The sequence below is a fragment of the Hylaeus anthracinus genome, unplaced genomic scaffold (assembly GCF_026225885.1).
Source record: "Hylaeus anthracinus isolate JK02 unplaced genomic scaffold, UHH_iyHylAnth1.0_haploid 12002, whole genome shotgun sequence".
Lineage (NCBI taxonomy): Eukaryota > Metazoa > Arthropoda > Insecta > Hymenoptera > Colletidae > Hylaeus > Hylaeus anthracinus.
Window position 1 is genome coordinate 16,492,197 of NW_026534349.1, and position 19,462 is coordinate 16,511,658.

Consider the following 19,462-nt stretch of genomic DNA (forward strand, 5'->3'; position numbering starts at 1 on the left):
ACAAATAGGCTGATCGGCAAAAATTAACAACGATACACGTACCGACGTTTTCCAGTCGCCGCGTCGCTGTGTTTTCCATTCTGTCGAACCGGAGCGAATTACGACGCGATAAAGTTCAAACAAACGGCTATTTCATCGAAATGGAACGAATTACAACACGACAAAAATCAAACGGCAGAGTAACTGTAAAGTACGCGCGGCCAAACACTAAACGTAACAGGTCGTTGAAGGAAATTTGAATAACAATCGACTGCTCTACAATTGAACGAATCGGTAGTCAACTGGTTTTACAATTTACCGAACAACACGAAACGAGCTCGTGTACAGACTGCGACGGAAAGGTAGAACGTTCTGCTATTATATTTTAATCGCAATTTTGAAAACTAAGATATTTTTATTATGGTATTATTATTTAATTTCAGTATCTATCCATAGACACTTATGGAATGTATCATTGGTTGCCTAATAAATAAACACGATCGATAGAAATTGTTTGGTGAAGCCATATTCCAGATGAAGGTAATTTGAAATTATGGCGTGTGTAGCATATTTTTATTATAAAAGACGAGAATAGGTCATTGTAGCTAGGTATTTTACATTGACACACCTTTTAGGATTTTTAATTCCAGTATCTATTTATAAAAAATCTATTGAATATGTTGTTGGACGTCTAATAAACAGAAAGTTGTTTAATCGTTATATTTAAAATGAAGGTAATATAAAAATGTGACGAGTGCGGTCTTTTTGTCGTGAACTCTAATATGAACTTTGTTCCTCTTTTGTTTTTATTTCAATCTGCGAGCACACGGTAAACGGCCACGTTTTTTCTGCTCCGCAGGGTATACAAGAAATCGTCAGCGAACAACAAGCTCACACTCTATCTAGCGAGCAGAGACTTGATAGTCAGCGAGTCGAGGATCGACAAATTGCAGGGCGTACTATTGGTTGACCCTGACTACTTGCAAGACAAAAGGGTAAGTTTCTCGTCGACCACGCTTGACTTTCGATTTCCCTTCGAGGTTGATGGAACACAGTACAGATTCTGTCTCTGTTCTGTTTTATTTACTACAAAATTTTTTTAATCTATCCTTTTTCTTTTTAATACAGAGTAACTCTTTGTTCGCCATAAACCAGAAACATTTTAATTACCGTGGTTTTACTTGGCTTACTTTTGTATGGACTTTGTCCGCATATTAATATAAATATATTTTTCCGGTTCTTTTATTTATTACAAACCAGCTGTGCCGCACGGTTTCACCCGCGTCGAATACTATTCTTACTCTATTGACTCATCTCGTCGCGGTATACGTCAGCCATGCCGAACAAAGAAAAACAAAAAAAGAAAAACATCTACGCTGCACCTGACGACACAAGAATGCATCTGTATATGCATATAGTATATTTGGGCAGCATACGCCGATATAGTAGCCAAGCAACGCTTTTCTTCCCACACAATTTATAAATTTTTAATTTTCAAATTGAAAAAATTTAAAAAATCGGTTCAGTAGTTCCGGGGATTACCCTGTTTAAGCAGACAGACAGACGAGGATTTTGCAAAAGCGTGTTTGGGTTTTAGCAAGGTGGGAAAAGCTATATATGAGTTCAAAAAAACCATTATTTCGAAATCACAGACAGACACTTTAATTTTATTTATACAGATTTCATTGAGTCTATCCTTTTTCCTTCCCTCAACTTAATCATTTCCGTTTTTCATTCAGAATTTTACATAGCTTATCTCATACAACTTTGAAAGTGGATAAGTACGTGTAATTATTATTCCGTTACCCGAACGAATAGAATTTACGACAAAGAACTCTTTTTATTCCTCGGATTGGCTCGCTAACAAGCTCATTCGTCCTGCACAAAGACACCAAACGTAATTCCGTTTGTGGATTGCCGACGACACGCTCTCGACAAAACTAATCGAAGTTACTTCCAAAGTACGTCGCGAATTTAGGGGAGAGAGGATGCGCGAACAATTCCTTCCATTATTCGATTAATTGAACGGCCATTCTAACACGTTTTTATGCAATTCCATTCCTATAACTTAAACCACAATCTTTATTCAACGAATAACGGCCGTTTATATCTGATTTACCTTGAATGGATATTATCATCGAGCCGACGGATAATTTCCAGGAAAATTTAACAGAGAGTCTACGGGAAAACGGCTCCCAACGCTAACGAACGCGAGTGCAATTATTCTGCCCCTGTGTTTACTAATTAGCCGGCCGTGGGCGTGTTACAGGTGTACGGCCAAATTACGTTGACTTTTCGCTACGGAAGAGAGGACGAGGAGGTAATGGGATTGAAATTCTGCAACGAGGCGGTTATGTGTTTGGCGCAGTTGTATCCGCCGTTCTCCGGAACTGATCAGGAGACGACGCTGCTTCAGGTATGCAAGCGTAATTAACAGTCCATACGAGGAACATACACACGACGCACGCGCGGCGTTATTCGAGACGGTTACCCGTATTTTTCATCATAGATTTCGAAATTTTTATCGTGTACCTGCGTTCAACAATTTTTATCGTTTATTCGATGATACGAATTCCATTGGAGAATGAATTATTTTTTAGAATTAATCATTTTTTTCGGTGCACGTTTGTAGGGGAGAAATTAATTGATTTTCAGAAATTCAACTAAGAAATTTGCCTCGAAGTTATTGATCGCTAATCTGTTAATAAATTGGTAGTATATAACATAAGAAAAGAAGAAGAAAAAACAGCAGATATGTAGAGCATTAAAATATATCTCGCATCTTAAACATTTAACATGTTATTTATGCTAGAAAATAATTTTACAGAAAATACCTTCCACTCAAAATAATATATACATAGTACTGTTCTATCCGAAAGTATTTAATTTTCGAAATTTCGTTTAACACGGGCCAGCAACTTCGGGACAATTTTGGTGGGAGATTGAATTACACGGCAACAGTTTTTTTTACGGAAATCAAACACGGGAACTGCTGCAAACACGGGAACTGCTGTAAACTCGGTAAATCTTGTTCGAGGGCATGACGCGCGCAGCGATCGATGAAAATTTAATAAAGACATCGACCGGGTAGGGGTCGCGTACTCATCCAATAACAGTGCAGGAATTGTTTTCCTAACGCGGCGTTAAATTCTGGAAAATTGAAAACAGAATTCCATGTTCCCCCTGCAAGATGAATTTCTATGACGAAGCACGTACAGATGAGTGCCAGACTTTCTCGATAAATGTCCTCCTATCCACCATCTCCCCTCGATCAGCAAATAGCAAAAACGCGTCCTTCGCGTCTTTTGCTCCCATTTCACGAATAATAAAACCTTCGTCGCGAAGAGGAAAAAAAATCTGAAATACAGCGAGTGGCATGAATATACCAATCCCTCTCCAAATTTGGAATATTCCGAGTTTTAGGATTTGCTTTAAACTTGGTCCTAATAATATCGATTCGTGGTTATTTTATAAATGTACAAACCCTCTACAAAATGTGTTTTTATTTATATTACTTCTGTTCAAACTGACGATTATGAAAGCAAGCCCAGAACTGAACATTTGTGAGCTCGACTATTTCTATTCGAAGTCTAAGTGATGAGAGACAATTTTGAGCCCAAAAGTCGAGTACTTCTCAGTCAATTGACTAAACTGTTCGGGGCCCGGGCATTATTCGGGGTGACGATGTGGAAGTGCAAGTTCGTAATCAATTAATGGAATAAGCCACTCGGCTTAGCAATCAATTTCGTGCTCCGGTAATTAGAAACTTACGCGCGCGATGCTGATTGCAAATTACATCAGCTGGGTTTGTTACCTCGAGCATGGAATTGGAAAAAGCATTGGAAGAGCACGCAGACCTAAGATACAACTCGAAAAAAGTCAAAGCGCTGCTTTCATCGTTAATGATCGCTTGTAATATCTCACCGAACCCGCGTACATATTCTCTAATGGCACCTTAATTATATTTCCAACGAAGGAATTGCTAACAAAAATGAAAAAAGGTCACGGCTGAATTGTTTCTCCACTTTGCTGACTATTTCTGAGCTTTCCTAACTGTTAGACGTCGCATACACGGTGTCGTAATGAATCGCCTAAGGGCTCACCATTTGGTACATATACTTTACAATGGGTGTTAACAAAAATTAAGAAAGGTCAGGAGTAAATAGTTTCTCCTCTTTGTTAATTATTTATTTTTGATCATTCTTATCATTTAGGTGCTTCATGCATGGCGTCGTAATGTATTGTTTGAAGACTTTCCATTTGGTATGATATTTGTTTTATAACGTATATTGTCAATTTCATTACCATTGTCTCGAACCGGTAAAAACTTGTGAAACATAGAAAACCATTTCTATGGTTTCACGTTTTTTATATGAAATAAAATTTCACTGTACGTTTTCCTCAAACGAGTGCAGCCTCGTAATATGAAAAGTGTTCCGAGATTAAAAATGTTTAGAAAACGCTGTTCCATTGTCTCGCTGTGGTTTACGACTGTCATTCACTGTCGAGAAACGGACAGAAGCTACAATACCTCTCAGTCGTAACTAAAATCATAAATCCCAACGTCTGTTCATAACATTCGATCTAAACTTGTCCACGTGCGGTTGACAAAAACAATAAAAAACAAGACTCGTAGCGAGACAGTACTTATGGCGAACAGTAAAACCAGCTTTACGACCGAGATAGGAATCAAAGTGCGCGTTGCTCTTACCTAGATATTAATGTATGAAGCAGATAACTTGCTCGGTCACTTACTAGCCAGGTCACGTACACGGTGACTCGTAAAACTATTCGAACCGGTCTCGAACTGAGTGCTTAGAATAGTTCGAAGTGTCGATCAATCACCGCAAGGTGTTTTACGTTCGATAACAAAAGTAATGGAAAACGAACGTGGATCGTCCTTTCGTTAAATAGATCAAAAGATAAAAATTTCTCTGTGATAATACGTACATGATTGGCTCCAAAGTGAACCTAAAATTTTAATTTCTTAAATTATCGCGTGGGAATGTTGTACGCATTTTTGTTTAGAAATTATTTATGGTAATATATTTCGATTTGTACGTTTCTAATACCAATTCTGTTGGCTTTAAATTCCGAATAATAGTAAGTACATGTTGGCTCGACGTGAAACTGCATTTGCTGGTTTGTTTTGGGGGGAGATACATAGGTACATCGTAATTACGCACGTCCGGTCTTCCTGAATTTACATACGTTGAGCTAATCTGTTTGTGGTACGCCGATATTTGTCACATTCCCTCTATTTGAATTTGCATACGTTGTTTTTTCCTTGTTTCAATTCCCATCGATATCCTCGCTTGCTCGTGAAAACCAAACCATGTAAACCCGTTCAATCTCGATGGCAACGCGTGTTTAAATTAATAACAATCACAACTTAGCCTGTCCCCTAATTAGTACCGATACATGTATGCGCAAGTGATACGTTTTCAATTTCAAACAAATACAATTTTGTTTACAACAATTTTCTCTAGCTTACGATTGCGTCTATTCCTTCGAATACCTAATCAATATTACTCTGTTAATGCTCGCCGATAATGCTCATAGAATTGATTATTGGAAAACCATAAACTCGGCTGATCCTGTCTAGACCTTCTATAAAAATAAAAACTACCGAATTCACAATTAAAAGAAAAATATGAATTTGATCAATCTCGAAGATGACTTCATAATCAAGTTGAAACACCCATAAACGGTCACAAAGCCTTCATTGTCTTAATTTAGTTTAATTCAAAGACACCCGAATACTTTCGCGAGCCTATCAGATCCGAGGCGAAATCGATGAGGAACTTGTGAGGTTGTTTCGACGACTGGCAGAAGGCAACCAAGCAAGGTGAGAGGGCGAGGTTAAAAGGAGCAGGATCTTGTAACTGGTCGAGATAAAGTGAGAGTCATTGTCTCGCATCGTCGAGCACAGAGGAGAGAAACGCCTTGTCTCGAAACTCGCATCGGCCAATACAGCTGCTAAAACTACAGAAACCCAACGCTCACGTCGTTGCTTCGTGTCGCGAATATGCCCAGCGTCTTCAATTATTGGGGAGGAAAAGAGTCTGGGAATATTTGTCGCTTGGTATAAAAGAAACTTGTCGTACGTTTATCCGAGATATGCTTGGTAACGCCTCGAATCCTCTGTCACCCATAGACTATCTAGTCGATGAGAATTTCTATCCATTTGTGGGCAAGAATTTGTTTGTCGTTTTTGAATTATGAAACACCCCCTAAAGCAACGACATCGCCATATAAATAGATTAATACTTGTTTATAGAAAGGAACGAGTTAAATCGATCGATCCATTCCAAAGTATACGACCTCGTTTAAGAAAATTAATTTGGCCTTTGTACGTACTACAACAGACAAACTAAGAAATTAATAACGTTAAATTATAGCCTCCTCGAAACCATGCAGCATTCATCCGAACCAATTTCCGCTAAAGTTATTACTCGCAAAGTTATCGAAGTCGTTTCAGTTAAGTGCTTCAGCCTGTATATGCCGATATATTTCGCGGGAAGAGGATGACCCTAGTCGCTACGTGAAATTGACTTATCATGAATTCGGGCTTTGAATTGCAAAGCGTGCCGCGATGAGCGACGTATTTTGATGACGATGCAAACATAAAGAGACCGTTTAGCGACTCACGATGAGTGGGATGATAAGAATGAAAGGTCAACTAACGAAAGCAAAGAATTTCATTGAAAATAAATCATTGTTTAGTCGTTGCAAGCTAATCGAAATATTTAATAAATTTCGATCCTTTCCAGAACAATCCATCTAGAATCAATTTTATAAGATATGTAAATAACGTTGAGAGAAAGACGAAGTAACAAAAGGTCAGAACGGTACGAAATGTACGATGAAATTGTACTTTCTTACTCCCCGGATATAATTAATAATATTGTTCGAAAAGATACGTGCTTCTACCTTTCAAACTAAAATATATTTTATTTGTGCCTTTCGATATTAATTCAGGTCCTTCGCAGGAACATTTCCATGCAATATGAATTTAAAAAAAAAAAAAAAAGAGAGTATAATATTGATTAATTAGTACACGACTCTTTCCGAAGCAATATACATACTTAATATACATGTATATTAAATATTTTGTTCAGCTCGAACAATGATCTATCGTCAAAGGAATTTTCTCAAAGCAATCGTTGACGCGCGATCCATTCTTTCCAAAGAACAAAATTCGTTACAGAACGAAATGAAAGAAACGGACCATGGAGAACGCTAATGTCGATGGCAGCCATCAGGATTAGGTGGCGCGTATCAATTTCGTTTCCGTGGTAGGGTAATAACGCGCTCGACTCGTTACACCGGTCAGATAACCGTGGAAGGTTTAAACGAACAAGGCGTTAAGGGATCTGATAGATCGTTGATCCGCTCGGAAATGAACCGTTAAGCTCGTGGAGCACAGGGTGCGCGTTATGTAGGTCGTAAGCCTTGTAACTGATACGCGCGATGTCAGCGAACAACATGCATCGAACCGTTCGAGGGCCACCCTCTTCTGCTGCTTCTCGTTAAAGTACCCATATGGCGTTTTCCGAAAGATCAACCTCGCAGAACTTTTCCTATAATTTACCAGTAAAAACGTAACGTGGCGAACATGTCCCCTGCTTGCTTTTTTCAACTCGGAACATTCTCCAAAAGTTTTGCTAAAGGGGTACTTACACGTACTTATCATAGGCAAAATTCAAGAATTTTTTTTGTAACATTTAAATAGATATTGTAATGTGAAATAAAGCGAAGTTTTACAGTTCAAATACTCGTACTTAAGTACTCAAATATTGAAAAGGAATTCCTGAATTTTACGTCTACTAGAAACCAAGCACGTCTGGATCAAACCGCATTAAATCGCACTGTTTCTTAGTAACAAAGTTCCTTTCTGTTGTTACCATAATTTAACAATGAAAGTGCTCGTAGAGGTGTCTACTATAATAGCAATAAACTTCCACCTTCGAAATTTCTTTCAGTTCTCAGCGAGAATCTCGAGGTTTCAGCGATGCATCGAAACGCGGGAGATCAAATACACGTCCTTCGATTTCCAAACAAAACGACTCTCGGTATCGCGTTCATGCTTAATTCATCCGTCGAATAAATAATGCAATGCGCGGCGGCGTAGGCACCGTGAAATATCAGGAAAAGGGAGGCAGGAGGTTGATAAATAATTTCCACCCGGTGTCGGCCGACCTGACTGTAGGTCAAGGTCAATGTCAAGGCCATGCCGCGCCCTGTCGTAACCACGGAGGAGATCCAAGATCTCGTTCGAAGCGGATAAAGCATGTTACTCGCTTCGGTCGCACGGAAATTCCTCGGAGAATCTACCTCCGGAATGGCTTCGCCTTGACTTTACGATCCTTGACGCGAGAACGCCGACGAAAGGATATTCGACTCCTCATTCGACGCGGAAACAACCGTGCAATTAAACAGCGTACCCCGCAAATTGCGGTACTGGCAACTGCACGGTGGATTCTTCTTGGAAAACGTAGAATAGAATTTATTTTTGAGAGGCTCCTTTTCCTGAGAAAATCGGATGTGAAGATTGTTGGAGTACACCGAGTACATTTCGAGTGGCGTGTCTGACCATTCCTCGCTGTTTCTACTTGTTTTTGTCGATGCAAGTAAGTGTTGTCGTTTGCGGTGGAAATACCGATGGAAATGTACACAAGACTCGTAATTTGTCGCGCAAACAGCCAGAAAGTAGATTCTTTGTGGCAAAGTACGTGGAATATAAGTTTCTTTACGAGGCTACGAGGTTGAGCAAATTAAATTTTTAAAATCATCGAGGTACAGGTACGCGTACGAGTGCAGGGCTAGACTCGCGCCTGACCAGTGATAGTTTTCTTCTACTTGCGACGCTCGGGCGCTCTACCGTAAGTAGAAACAGTGCGCAAGCGGTCACACGCGACATTCAAAATCATTTTGTCTGAAGCAAAGGCACGTATGAAAAAATCATACACCACATGTTTTATTTATTTTTTCCTAATAAAATCACAGCGTAACTGCTAGTCTGGCCAGTATCCGTTTTAACATATTTCTATCGTGTTTAACGTATTTCTACATTAGCATAAAATGCAATAAAACTCCATTAAAAATATACGATTTGCAACTTCGATTTTCCAAAGCATAAATAGCTAGACTCAGTTCACGAGTTGCGATGCAACAATTCCCATAAAAGCTAAGCTCGAACGAAGGCGATCGCAGACGGACTTATTGCGTCGTTCTGCGCGTACGAAATTACCACCAAATCCCCCTTGGCTCGTTCGAATTTCTTTCAACGTCTCAATGAAAAGATCACCGTTTTCTCTCGCGAGATCCCATTTATATTTTCCGTGTCGCACGCGGCGCTTCGCCGATGGGAAAAATACAAGCGTAAGAGTTTTACAGTGTGTTTGCCTTCAGAAATTCGTTCCTTCTTCGTCGCCTTCTCGCGTTGGCCGTTCTTAGGACGGCCAAGTTGCGTTCTATCGCTGCTCGTGATACTCAAAGGAAGATTTAAGAAAAATACTCTCGTAAGACGACCATCCGTTTCAATTATCCGGGTATCCCCTTTGCGCGAACGGCTCTCTTTGCTCGGTGGCGTCTATTAAATTCTCGTTGCATCAAATTCACCTTGGGGCAGGCTCGTCGTGGCCGAGATTTTTTCGCGTAATTAGCCATGCACAGGCGGAGCTAACGGTATTTCGAACTCCACGATACCCGTTTTCCTACCCTTCCGGCTTTCAATTCTTTTCTTTGGGTAGAAAGAACACTCTTCACGTGTCCCGAGCTGCACGGCGCTCGGTAAATGCGGTTAAGCTAAAAAATTACAATCTTGTATAAAAGTTAATTCAAATATGAAATAGAATATCTCAAATTATGAAGTTTTATAGGAATAATGCATTCGAATAAAAACGGAAATGGTTTCTACAGTGAATTTGAACTAACTACACGAATGAAACAATTAACATACACTTCCCCGTACAAGATCCCAATTTTTACTTAGTGTTTCGGTATTGTAGGTAGAACGAGTAACGAAGTATATCGGCAGGACAAATTTTCGCTAACCAAATTGAATTTGCTCCTACGACGAGAAACTAATCCACCGATCTAATGACATTCTCGAGCAAAGTAGATTACTTTCTTATGCTTAATTTAAAAATTTCATTTCTCGAAAGTAGACCCCGCGGAATTCACGGTTCGTTAAACGTCTGTACCGAACGCTGTCACGACTGCTGAATCGAAATGATCGCTAATTAAAACCGTGTCGCGGCTGCTAACAGATGCCCAGCCACGATCGCCATCTAATCTCCCTTTCTCTCTCGCTTAAGCAAACATTACGGGCAAAGAAAATACACGGCAATAAAGTTCGCCAGTTCGCAATTACCCGTGAACCGGGTCGAGGCCGCGGTTTACGAGACCGTTTTCGCGTCGTTTTGTTTATCGTCGGTATACGATAAACGAATCTTCTCATAGCTTCGGTATCTGGGCTCGTAGATACGTCTGATGGGCTCAAGGATTCGAAAAGTTGTCGGGCCGAGCGTTGAAAATTCGCTTGCTCCGTGTATTTCGCGACGGAAACGCTAGGAAAGCGAAAGAAAAGGTTGGTGATGGTTTCTTAGTCGTCGAGGGCGTGCATGAAAACAGGTTTGCATCCCCAAAGGTGCAGTAATTCCTAAAGTTTTAACGCGTTGATCGCCACATTACTCCAAAAGGCATAACAAGAACTTTCGCCAAGGAACTAATAGAATTAATCTCGACGGTGAAGCGGTAATAAAAATTAATTTCGTTAAAATTCGTGAGCATGGTGAGATTAGAGAAATTAATTAATCGGACAAGAGCTAAATTATCTAATCTTGGCTAGTCTCGAGACAATATTTTAACTCTAGAAATTTTCACGAGTCTTAGTTTGGCAGTCAACGTGTTAATATATTTTGCCTATGGTTGAATTCTTGCGTCTAAATTCTACGGGACTGGACGTGTTACGAAAAGGTTTGAGGAAGTGAAAGAAATTCGAGAAGGTGCTAGAAGACTCGTCGATAAAGCTGCCTGACAGCCTTTGATCATTTCGACGAACCTTCCTATTGGAAATATAGACGGTGGAATAAATGAGTCAGACTTTTCTTTCACCGTTGACTTTAAAAACTTTATTAAAAACACTAGGAAGGCCACGTCTGTTCTGCACGAAAGAAGCAGCTCGAATGAATGAATGTGAGGTCAGTAACGAAGAATTTCTGGAGAATATAGATCCTATCGGTTCCATACTTTCTCTAAACAAGGCAAGATGGGACGCAGCTGCACCCTTTTGACTTGTGTCTAGAAACGAAACCCAAACGCGCAGAGATGGTTTTTGTAACGAAAACTTTCTCTTTTAGTGAAGGGAAAACTCCAACACCTCCTTTTCAGAAAAGAAGGATTTTAAAAAACGGTCCATTTTGAGGTAGTATCTTACTTAAAAGGCAAACTACTCCCACCACGCACAAATAACAAATCAAGAAGTCGCAATTACACGAATTCGATCTCCCACTCTCCTCTACTCGTGTAATTCGACCTAAAACAGTGAGAACCGAGCCAGCAGGTATATCTGGTAGCGCGAAGCTGGACCAGCGTTCTTCCAGCTCAGGGTTCTTCTAAATATCGCCTAGCTACGACTTTATTTCCGCGACGAGACACTTTTCGCGAAGTCTAGGGGCAGGGGAAATACGCGTTTACTCCGATGCCGGTGCGCTCCGTCACCGATATCCGATATCCACCGCGGTTGATACGCAATTCCGCAGATGGAGGCGAAGATCCATAGCGCGAGAAACGTGATCTCTGATAGAGAAAAGCAATTCTATTGCGATACATCACCGTCGCCGTTCTTTCCATCGTTATTCACAGATATACAAGAGAATCGATACAGGGGGGATGCACAAGGAAATTTTCGCATTTTTGAATATCGTATGCTGCCTTGAGCGATGGGGATGGTTGGGAACGGTTTGGATAATGCTCTTATGCGGGATCGCGTGGCGTGACGCAGGCAGGTTCGATCCTGTGCAGGAGCTGACCCTGACCTGTATCATCAGCGCAGAATCCTCAGGTCGTAGTCCAGAACGAATTATTTTGAACGAAAGGTCGAAAGAAGAGGTTTGCAATCGATTCATAAAGTTTGTATACTCATTGGATTCGAACCACGAATTCGATGGATCCAGTGCATTCTGTACTCCTTGCGAGTAATATTTTTAAAATATTTTCTCAAGGTACCCCTGACTCCCATTTTTCGCGTTTATTTAACGTAATTTTCAGAAAACTACTCCTTCAAATTACCACGAAGGAAGGAAGCTCCGAGACCGAAAATGTTTCAATAAATTTAATGCTCGTCCAACCATGGATACTTCTTTATTTTCGTAATAGTCCAGAACGCTCTAGGACTAAATCGACTCGACCGGTGTATCATATAATTAAAACAGAGATACGAAATTGGTGGAAAATACGAAGGACGAGATTAAAGTCAACGAAAGCTTCCAGAATTGAAAATTCTGCTCGTCTTTATTGGATCCCCCGGCGTCCACCCATTGTTTCATAATGTATTTAATTGAGCACGCGAGATAATTGACATGCATCAGAGAAATTAGAAGAAACTAAGGGATTTATTGATAATAACGCGAACTAAGACGTTAGTCGAGGAGACCGGTGTCAAAAGTAAAAAAGTTGATCATTTTTCGAGCTTGAATATAAATTGCAAAAGTACGATAAAAGTGTTTTTAGTACACCTCATAATTTCAGTTACTTCCTACATTTTTGTTCCACAAATAGAATTACAATTTGGTGAGATATTCAAATTAATTGCATTATTTGCAAAGTGTTCCTATCGATACCCTATTGGACCTACGCTTTGACTGATGCTCTGATATTTTTCACGCTCTAACTCTGAACTCAAACTCCCTTCTCGCGTCCTACAAAAACTCATGCACGAATAACGAAGACCATTATGATAATGCGTGCAAGACAACCAAAGCGTGCAGTGTTTCGGTCCTGGTGAAAGTCACATTTATGAAAGCTCAGTCACCGAATAAATCTTCTGGAAGAGCGATGGATGTTTTTTCGGGGATATCGAAAGCATTCCACGCACAATTATTACTTTCACCGACGAGAGTTCTTCCGCCACGAGGGTGAACGCAAACGGGAAAGTCGTTACGACCACTCACTCCTTCAGGGTCGGTCGTCGATCATCATTTAGTTCCGGTCAAGAACTTTCCCAGTGTGGTCCTCGAAACTTGAATGAAAAACCACGGGGAGTCGATGTCGTTGCGAAACGATCCTTCGACCTCGACTCGATAAAAAGGCATACATTTGAGATGCGATGGTCGCTGCGTCCTGCATATGCGAAGCTAGAGTTCGAAGCCGACTGTTTGAGCCACTTTTGAAGTGACTTCAATAAATGAAGAGGTTGTTATCAACTGCTGAAGTGTCCTGTAGGTGATTCGTTTGAAAAGCTCATTTGTTACTTTGTGGATTTTTTACTGGATCAAATTTTGTCGTTAGAGAATTTCAAAAAATGATTTAATTCTTTTTACTGCTTCTCTTTGAAGTCGGTTAATCTTTTGTTCGGCAAACCCATTAGGGATCTCGTCATACCTAGACGTAGTTCCTTCCGCAATGACCATCAGTTTTTAAAAGAGTATGGATACCGAGCCACGTTTCGAGAATCAAGAAAGCCCGAAATCTGGTTGGACGGAACGCACTGCATTTGCTACTCGAGATTGGTGAATAGTTTCCAGTTTCCAAGTTCGATAATTAATCATCCGTGTCGCAGGCGACGATGGACAATTACCTAAGACGTACTGGCTGGTGTTCTGTGACCTAAAATCGGAAACTTCTGGACTGGCAACTGAAACAAAGTTTCCTAGCTCCGTCCCTCTCCGCGGAGGTGAAAATCGTGGGTACGTGTTGTTCTCCGCCCGATATTATCGCGTTGAGATTACTCTCGGTGGACGAGGCACAACGGCTGCACTCAAACGACGGGATAATGTCGTTTCACGGTGGACTATGAACGTTACGATTCCACGGTTGGCGCATTTCAAAGGGAAGCAATGTGATAGAGCTGAAAGGCGTGTTAAGTAGCTCATCAATCATGCATACAGCAAGGCCGCTTTAAGGCGAACAAGGGAGGAAAAAAAAAGAAATTGGCGGATACGGTAGCGAACTGCTTCCTGGAAAGGGGTAGAGAAAGAAGCCGAAGAAAAATTATATCTACGAGTACACACACGGGACTTTCAGAGCTGCTTTCTCGTAGTAAAGAACCTACAATTTTGATCAATAATTCGAGGTCGAGGTATTCGCTATTTATTTTAGTCTGTGGAATCACCTTCTACAAGGATTTCCACATGTGATTAAACATACTGTATAGAGAGTGGATCATCAGGTACTTATGGCAAATAGAAGTATGGGGAGATGAATGAAATCAATGTGGACAAATGGAAAGTGAGACGATTCTGAACCACAATTTCCGATTCTTAAACTAATTCTGAGACACCCTGTATGTGTTATATCGTTTAGAAGATAAGATACGCTTTCAGTTAAGTTCCAATTCTTTTTCTGTATATCTATCAAAAAAATATTACAACCACCCTGTATACGTGTACGCACTTTTGAGTGTTCTTAATACGAGCGTTCGATAATAATAAAAATTAAAAGAAATATAGAACAAAACTATGTAAACGTTATAATCGACAAACGGCTAACCGCCAGTCGAATCTAAGTGGCCCACCCAAGGCAGCCAATCTGTAATTCTAAGCTTCCCCGACGAATATTGATTTAACAAGTACTTTCCGCGTTATATTCGTTAATTGCAAACTCTCGTCCACGCTGCAAACGCTTTGCGTAAATGAACGTGTCGGAATCCGTCCATAGCCGAGCTGTGAAACGCGAGACTGAATAGCGCTTTTCACGCAGAGGTTCCATTGTAACTTTTTCGTCGCGTTACAATTTCGCTCATTGAAGCGACGCACGCAGACACAACAATACAGTATCGCGACAATGGTTGACGCTCCTCCGCGACAACCTCTTCCTGTGCAAACCTCGCACGCGGAATTATTCATAATGCGTGTCGATACTCGCGCGTGAGTAACGACTCGACGACCGTTCGATTTCGATTAGGACTACTCGGTACTGATTATTGTTTCGCGGGAAAAAGAAAATATCCTCGTCTCGGATCGGGGTTGGACAGATGTTCAGAAATGTCGAAAGCAAGTAATTACTCCTTTTCCGTAATTCAAAGTAAACTGGGTCAAAACGAGTATGTTATTTCCATGCTTCAGCCTTCTTCGTTAAAGAGGTATTCTAGTCTAGAGCGTCAATTTTTTAAGACTTTTTTTGTTTCTTTGAATCACACATATTTCTTCATATTTCAAAATATACGTAATTTATTTATAATGAGAATAATCAAAATTAAACTTAATAAGAATGATCTTATACAGGTCATAAAAAAAAAAAGTACGTTTGCTACTAGGCCGACCTTAACAGACACATTTTTCCAGATCTACATTTTGAGAAAAAGCCAATAAAAGGATAGATATTTTGAAAGTTCTAGATTAGGATCCTCCCTTAATTTAATTTCATTAGTATTTATCTAAATATTGGCTAGCATGTTTCAGATTATAAATGAACGTTTTGTATAAAGAAAAAATATAATCATAAAACACGACATTCTGGGAAAGATCTTCGGAGATCAGTAATGGAGAAATCAATTACTTTACAGTAAAAGATAATAAAAAAGACCAAGTACGTTGCAACGTGCAGCAAGTTTTGAGGTTCGCACGAATTGCGAGAGACTACTTCCAACGAAAGAAGGATATACGGGAAAATTGAAAGAGGAAAACAATAGGGGTGCTCGAATCGGAGCGTCTCTTTTAACTCCTCCCTTTGTTCACGGAAAGTGTCGAGACATCGTTATCCAGTAGAAAAGAGAAAAACTCCGAGGGAAAAAGAACCGAGGGAACATTCACGAGATTCGTAAATCGAATAGAAAACTCTGCCGCTTCTGATCTCGCAGAGGGACGAGCAGATTGTTTTCTTTCAAGCTCGTCGGTGAATATCGGGACTGTCGATACACCGCGAAACTCGAAATCAGTGTTGCTGTGATAAAGATCCAGTGGAATCTCCACTGTAACATCACTGGAACTATGTAGAGAGAAAAGAAAAGAATAACGTACTCCAACGATTTTTGTACACGTTCATCGATTTTTAACTTAAGTTACGTTCCACGTTGCTCGATAGAGAGAGATAATAATAAATTTTCTTTTATCGAACAGCATTGAAGTAATTACTGGAACAAGCATTTTTTTAATCCCACGGGTAATTTTAATCGCCGGTAATTTGTCCCATAAATCCTGCATCGGTCGACTAATCGACGCAGGTATCTGGCAATTGATCCGTCATAGAACCACGGGCCAGATATCAACTGGTTATCCGTGCCTGAGCCGCGAAAGCTCTGCAAATGGATGCGAAATAATCCCCAGATCCCTGGACTGTGTAAAATCATGTAGTAGCGATTCATTGTTCGAGACTTAGCCCTCGTGTTTATTATCTTTAGCACCGTTAAAAACCCTGACTAATCGATCGTGGATGATTCGCTTGCATTGCAACACTGTGCTGCAGTAGAAACGCAAAATCTACCTACACGTGTCATCTGTTGTACTAGTTACAGTCGACGAACGTTTGGTTCTGGTTATAGAGGGTTAACGACATTGTCTAGTTTAAAATTATCACGAAATGATACGTTGCGAGCGAGGCAGGTATAAATGTTTCATGGATGCATTTCAGGAGGCGTTGGTGAAGAGGTTAGGGCCCAACGCTCACGCATTTACTATGGAAATTACGCCGTTAGCACCCCCCTCGGTGCAATTGGTGCCTGCGAAGGAGTATAATGGAGCCCCTATAGGCACCAGCTACGACGTCAGAGCTTACGTGGGTGAGTGAAATGAATCGGAACGCGAAAGATCGTCGTACAACAGGGGCAAGATCGATCTATTTTGTCCAATGAACAGACACTAAAGGTCCCTTAAGGGGGTCTTAGATTCTGAAGACTCTATGTACCAAGAAATACGTGTCTAAATCAGGTTAAACCGCTCTAATTCTTCGAGTTATTGACTAAATTACAAATGTTGATTGTACATAATTAATTGCCACCTTACAGACTACGTATAAGAAAAAGAGGTCCTCCTCCTTGGAATTTTACATTGAGAGTTTATTATTTATGTAAGAAAAAAAAATGAACTTCAATTCCATGAATTAATTTTTCATGCGACGTTTTGTCCGATCATCTCTTAAAGTGGCAATTGTTTGGTAATCAAAAAGTAACCGTGTGTGATTTACAAAATTTCATTAGCAGAATTTATTACGGTACACGCAGTTACTAATACGAATGAAAACGGCGGTGTCGAGGTCTCCAATTTTAATGCAGTTTTATTCGAAACTTTTTCCAAGCTGATGTCCAAAACAGGTCCGACACTAACGAACCAATTTTTACCAAAAGTAATTCGCGTAAAAACTAAACGTATCTTTATCATCGATCCTGCAATCAACTTAACTACGATCACCTATTTCAATTAAAAAAAAAAAAAGAAGAAGAAAAAAAAATGTGGTCTCGTTATCTGAAAAATGTCACCATTATTTCTTAAAGCTCCCTTATCTGAAAAATGTGTAATATATTTTTCCGTCCTATTCTCTCCACAAACTACGCTCGCATCGAATACAAAACAATGACATTTGTTTTGTGAACATTCGTTTCGTATGAATGGAATTTGAAAAATCAAAGATGTCAGTACCGCGTGTTTTTTTTATTTTTACCGATAACCCTTTGGCTCCTACATTTCCTTTAATAAATCAATATTCCCGTATGGAAACACATACATGTTTTCTCGAGGTACGGTCCAAATAAATATGCAAAAATTCAACGAAGCTGGTATCGACAGTTCCGGAGAGAAAATTCCGCAAAAGTAACACTTTTCAACATCCTGGCCTGAAAGACCCCCTTAATTGTGCCCTGTCGCGTGGAAGACCGATTTAATTCGCCGGTGAAAATTTCACCGATAAAACGGTTCAACGGATCAATCGTCGAATACGTTCTTTCACGACCGAGGGGAGAGTGTATTTCGACATCGATTTCCGGAACTGATTACGAGAACTGAAAGGGCGAAGCGGCGCGTGTTGATTGCGTATTTTATTTCGCTTCTCCGGCTCTGTTTATCAGGCATCCAACGCTTCGCGTCGGTTTCTCTTTGGGTTTCGAAATTTTCGGCTTAAAATTCCCGCTTCAGCCAGAAGGTATTACGTTCCTGTTGTAAATTAAATCCATCCCCGCCCTTTGAGTGTTGCAAAAATTCGCGTTGGCGGAAACACGATCGCGGCGAGTCTCGTGTGGAGTGATTCGCTCGATCGGTCGTTCTCCGGCGAAAGTAGTTTGTAAATAACGCAACGGTTCCGATATCGAAAATCCGACACGATGAAATTCAGCTGAACGAGCGGACGAGAAGCTTCACCGAAAAACGACCGTCAGGATGGGCATTAGGGTGATACAACGTACCTCGAAACCACCCCTGCCTGCCACCACGGTCTACAGCGTGCCTGTGTCCGCGACACCCTCTCCTGGACCCAGAACCCAAACCTGTCAGACCAGGGTCACCTTCGCCGAGAACGAGATAGCAGAGGACGAGGGTAAGATGGTTTTTTAAAGATGATCATTTTGCAGGCACAGGGTATTATTTATTTTACTCATATTTTCTTCGTTTCGGGGTGGTATGCAGAGCCTACAAATATGTGACGAACTTTTTCGAACAAGAAACTACGTAAAAGGAACGTAAAATAAATATTTGGCTTCAAGCTACTAAACTATTACCCGTTGTATACAGGGTGTCTCGTTATAATCTTTCCACGCGATTATTTCGCAAAATATTCATCATTCAAAAAAAAAGTTTAAACGAAACATGCTTTATTTGAAGGGGGACATTCAATGGTGTACACTGTTTTTTTCTAGGTACAGGCGCCTCCGAGATTTCAAGGTCACGTTTGTTTTTTAAATGGGAACGTAGTTTTTTTTCACGCTAGACACGATAGCTTACCTCAAAACGAATTCATTGACCTATATTATGTTAACCTTGAAATGTCATTCAAGATCATTTCCATAACTTAAAGTTTTCTTCTTCACTGCACGTCCAGAAAATGTTTCTTATCTTCTAAATTCAAAAGTACGACCTTGAATATTTATGCAGCACCTGAGTCTATCCCTAAATGACAGGTCAACTTGTTCGAAAGTTTCGCTAGCAATTTGTCTGCAAGCATTTATTATTCGAGCCTTCATATTTCCGGCTCTTGTTGGCTGTTGCATGTAAACTTTATCTTTTATGTAACCCCACAAGTAAGAATCCAAAGGTGTCCAAATCTAGCGACCTTGGTGGGAAAGGTATCGGACTTCCTCTACCTCTTCACCGTCTATCTCGACATCAACAGCCAA

General features: G+C 40.3%; 2 protein-coding genes across 8 annotated transcripts in view; one reads left to right on the forward strand and one right to left on the reverse strand.

The window, feature by feature from the left end:
- The window catches only part of LOC128892339 (14 kDa phosphohistidine phosphatase-like), a 122,657-nt gene that overhangs the window by 44,641 nt on the left and 58,554 nt on the right, over positions 1-19,462 (reverse strand). The gene's annotated exons all lie outside the window — the stretch shown is intronic.
- The window catches only part of LOC128892322 (phosrestin-2-like), a 52,893-nt gene that overhangs the window by 25,713 nt on the left and 7,718 nt on the right, over positions 1-19,462 (forward strand). For all 7 annotated transcript variants that reach the window (XM_054152678.1, XM_054152676.1, XM_054152682.1 and 4 more), the window contains 4 exons: positions 839-974; positions 2,249-2,395; positions 16,774-16,921; positions 18,466-18,666. In XM_054152678.1, coding sequence (XP_054008653.1) covers positions 839-974; positions 2,249-2,395; positions 16,774-16,921; positions 18,466-18,666 — 632 coding nt within the window. The remainder of the gene's footprint in view (positions 1-838; positions 975-2,248; positions 2,396-16,773; positions 16,922-18,465; positions 18,667-19,462) is intronic.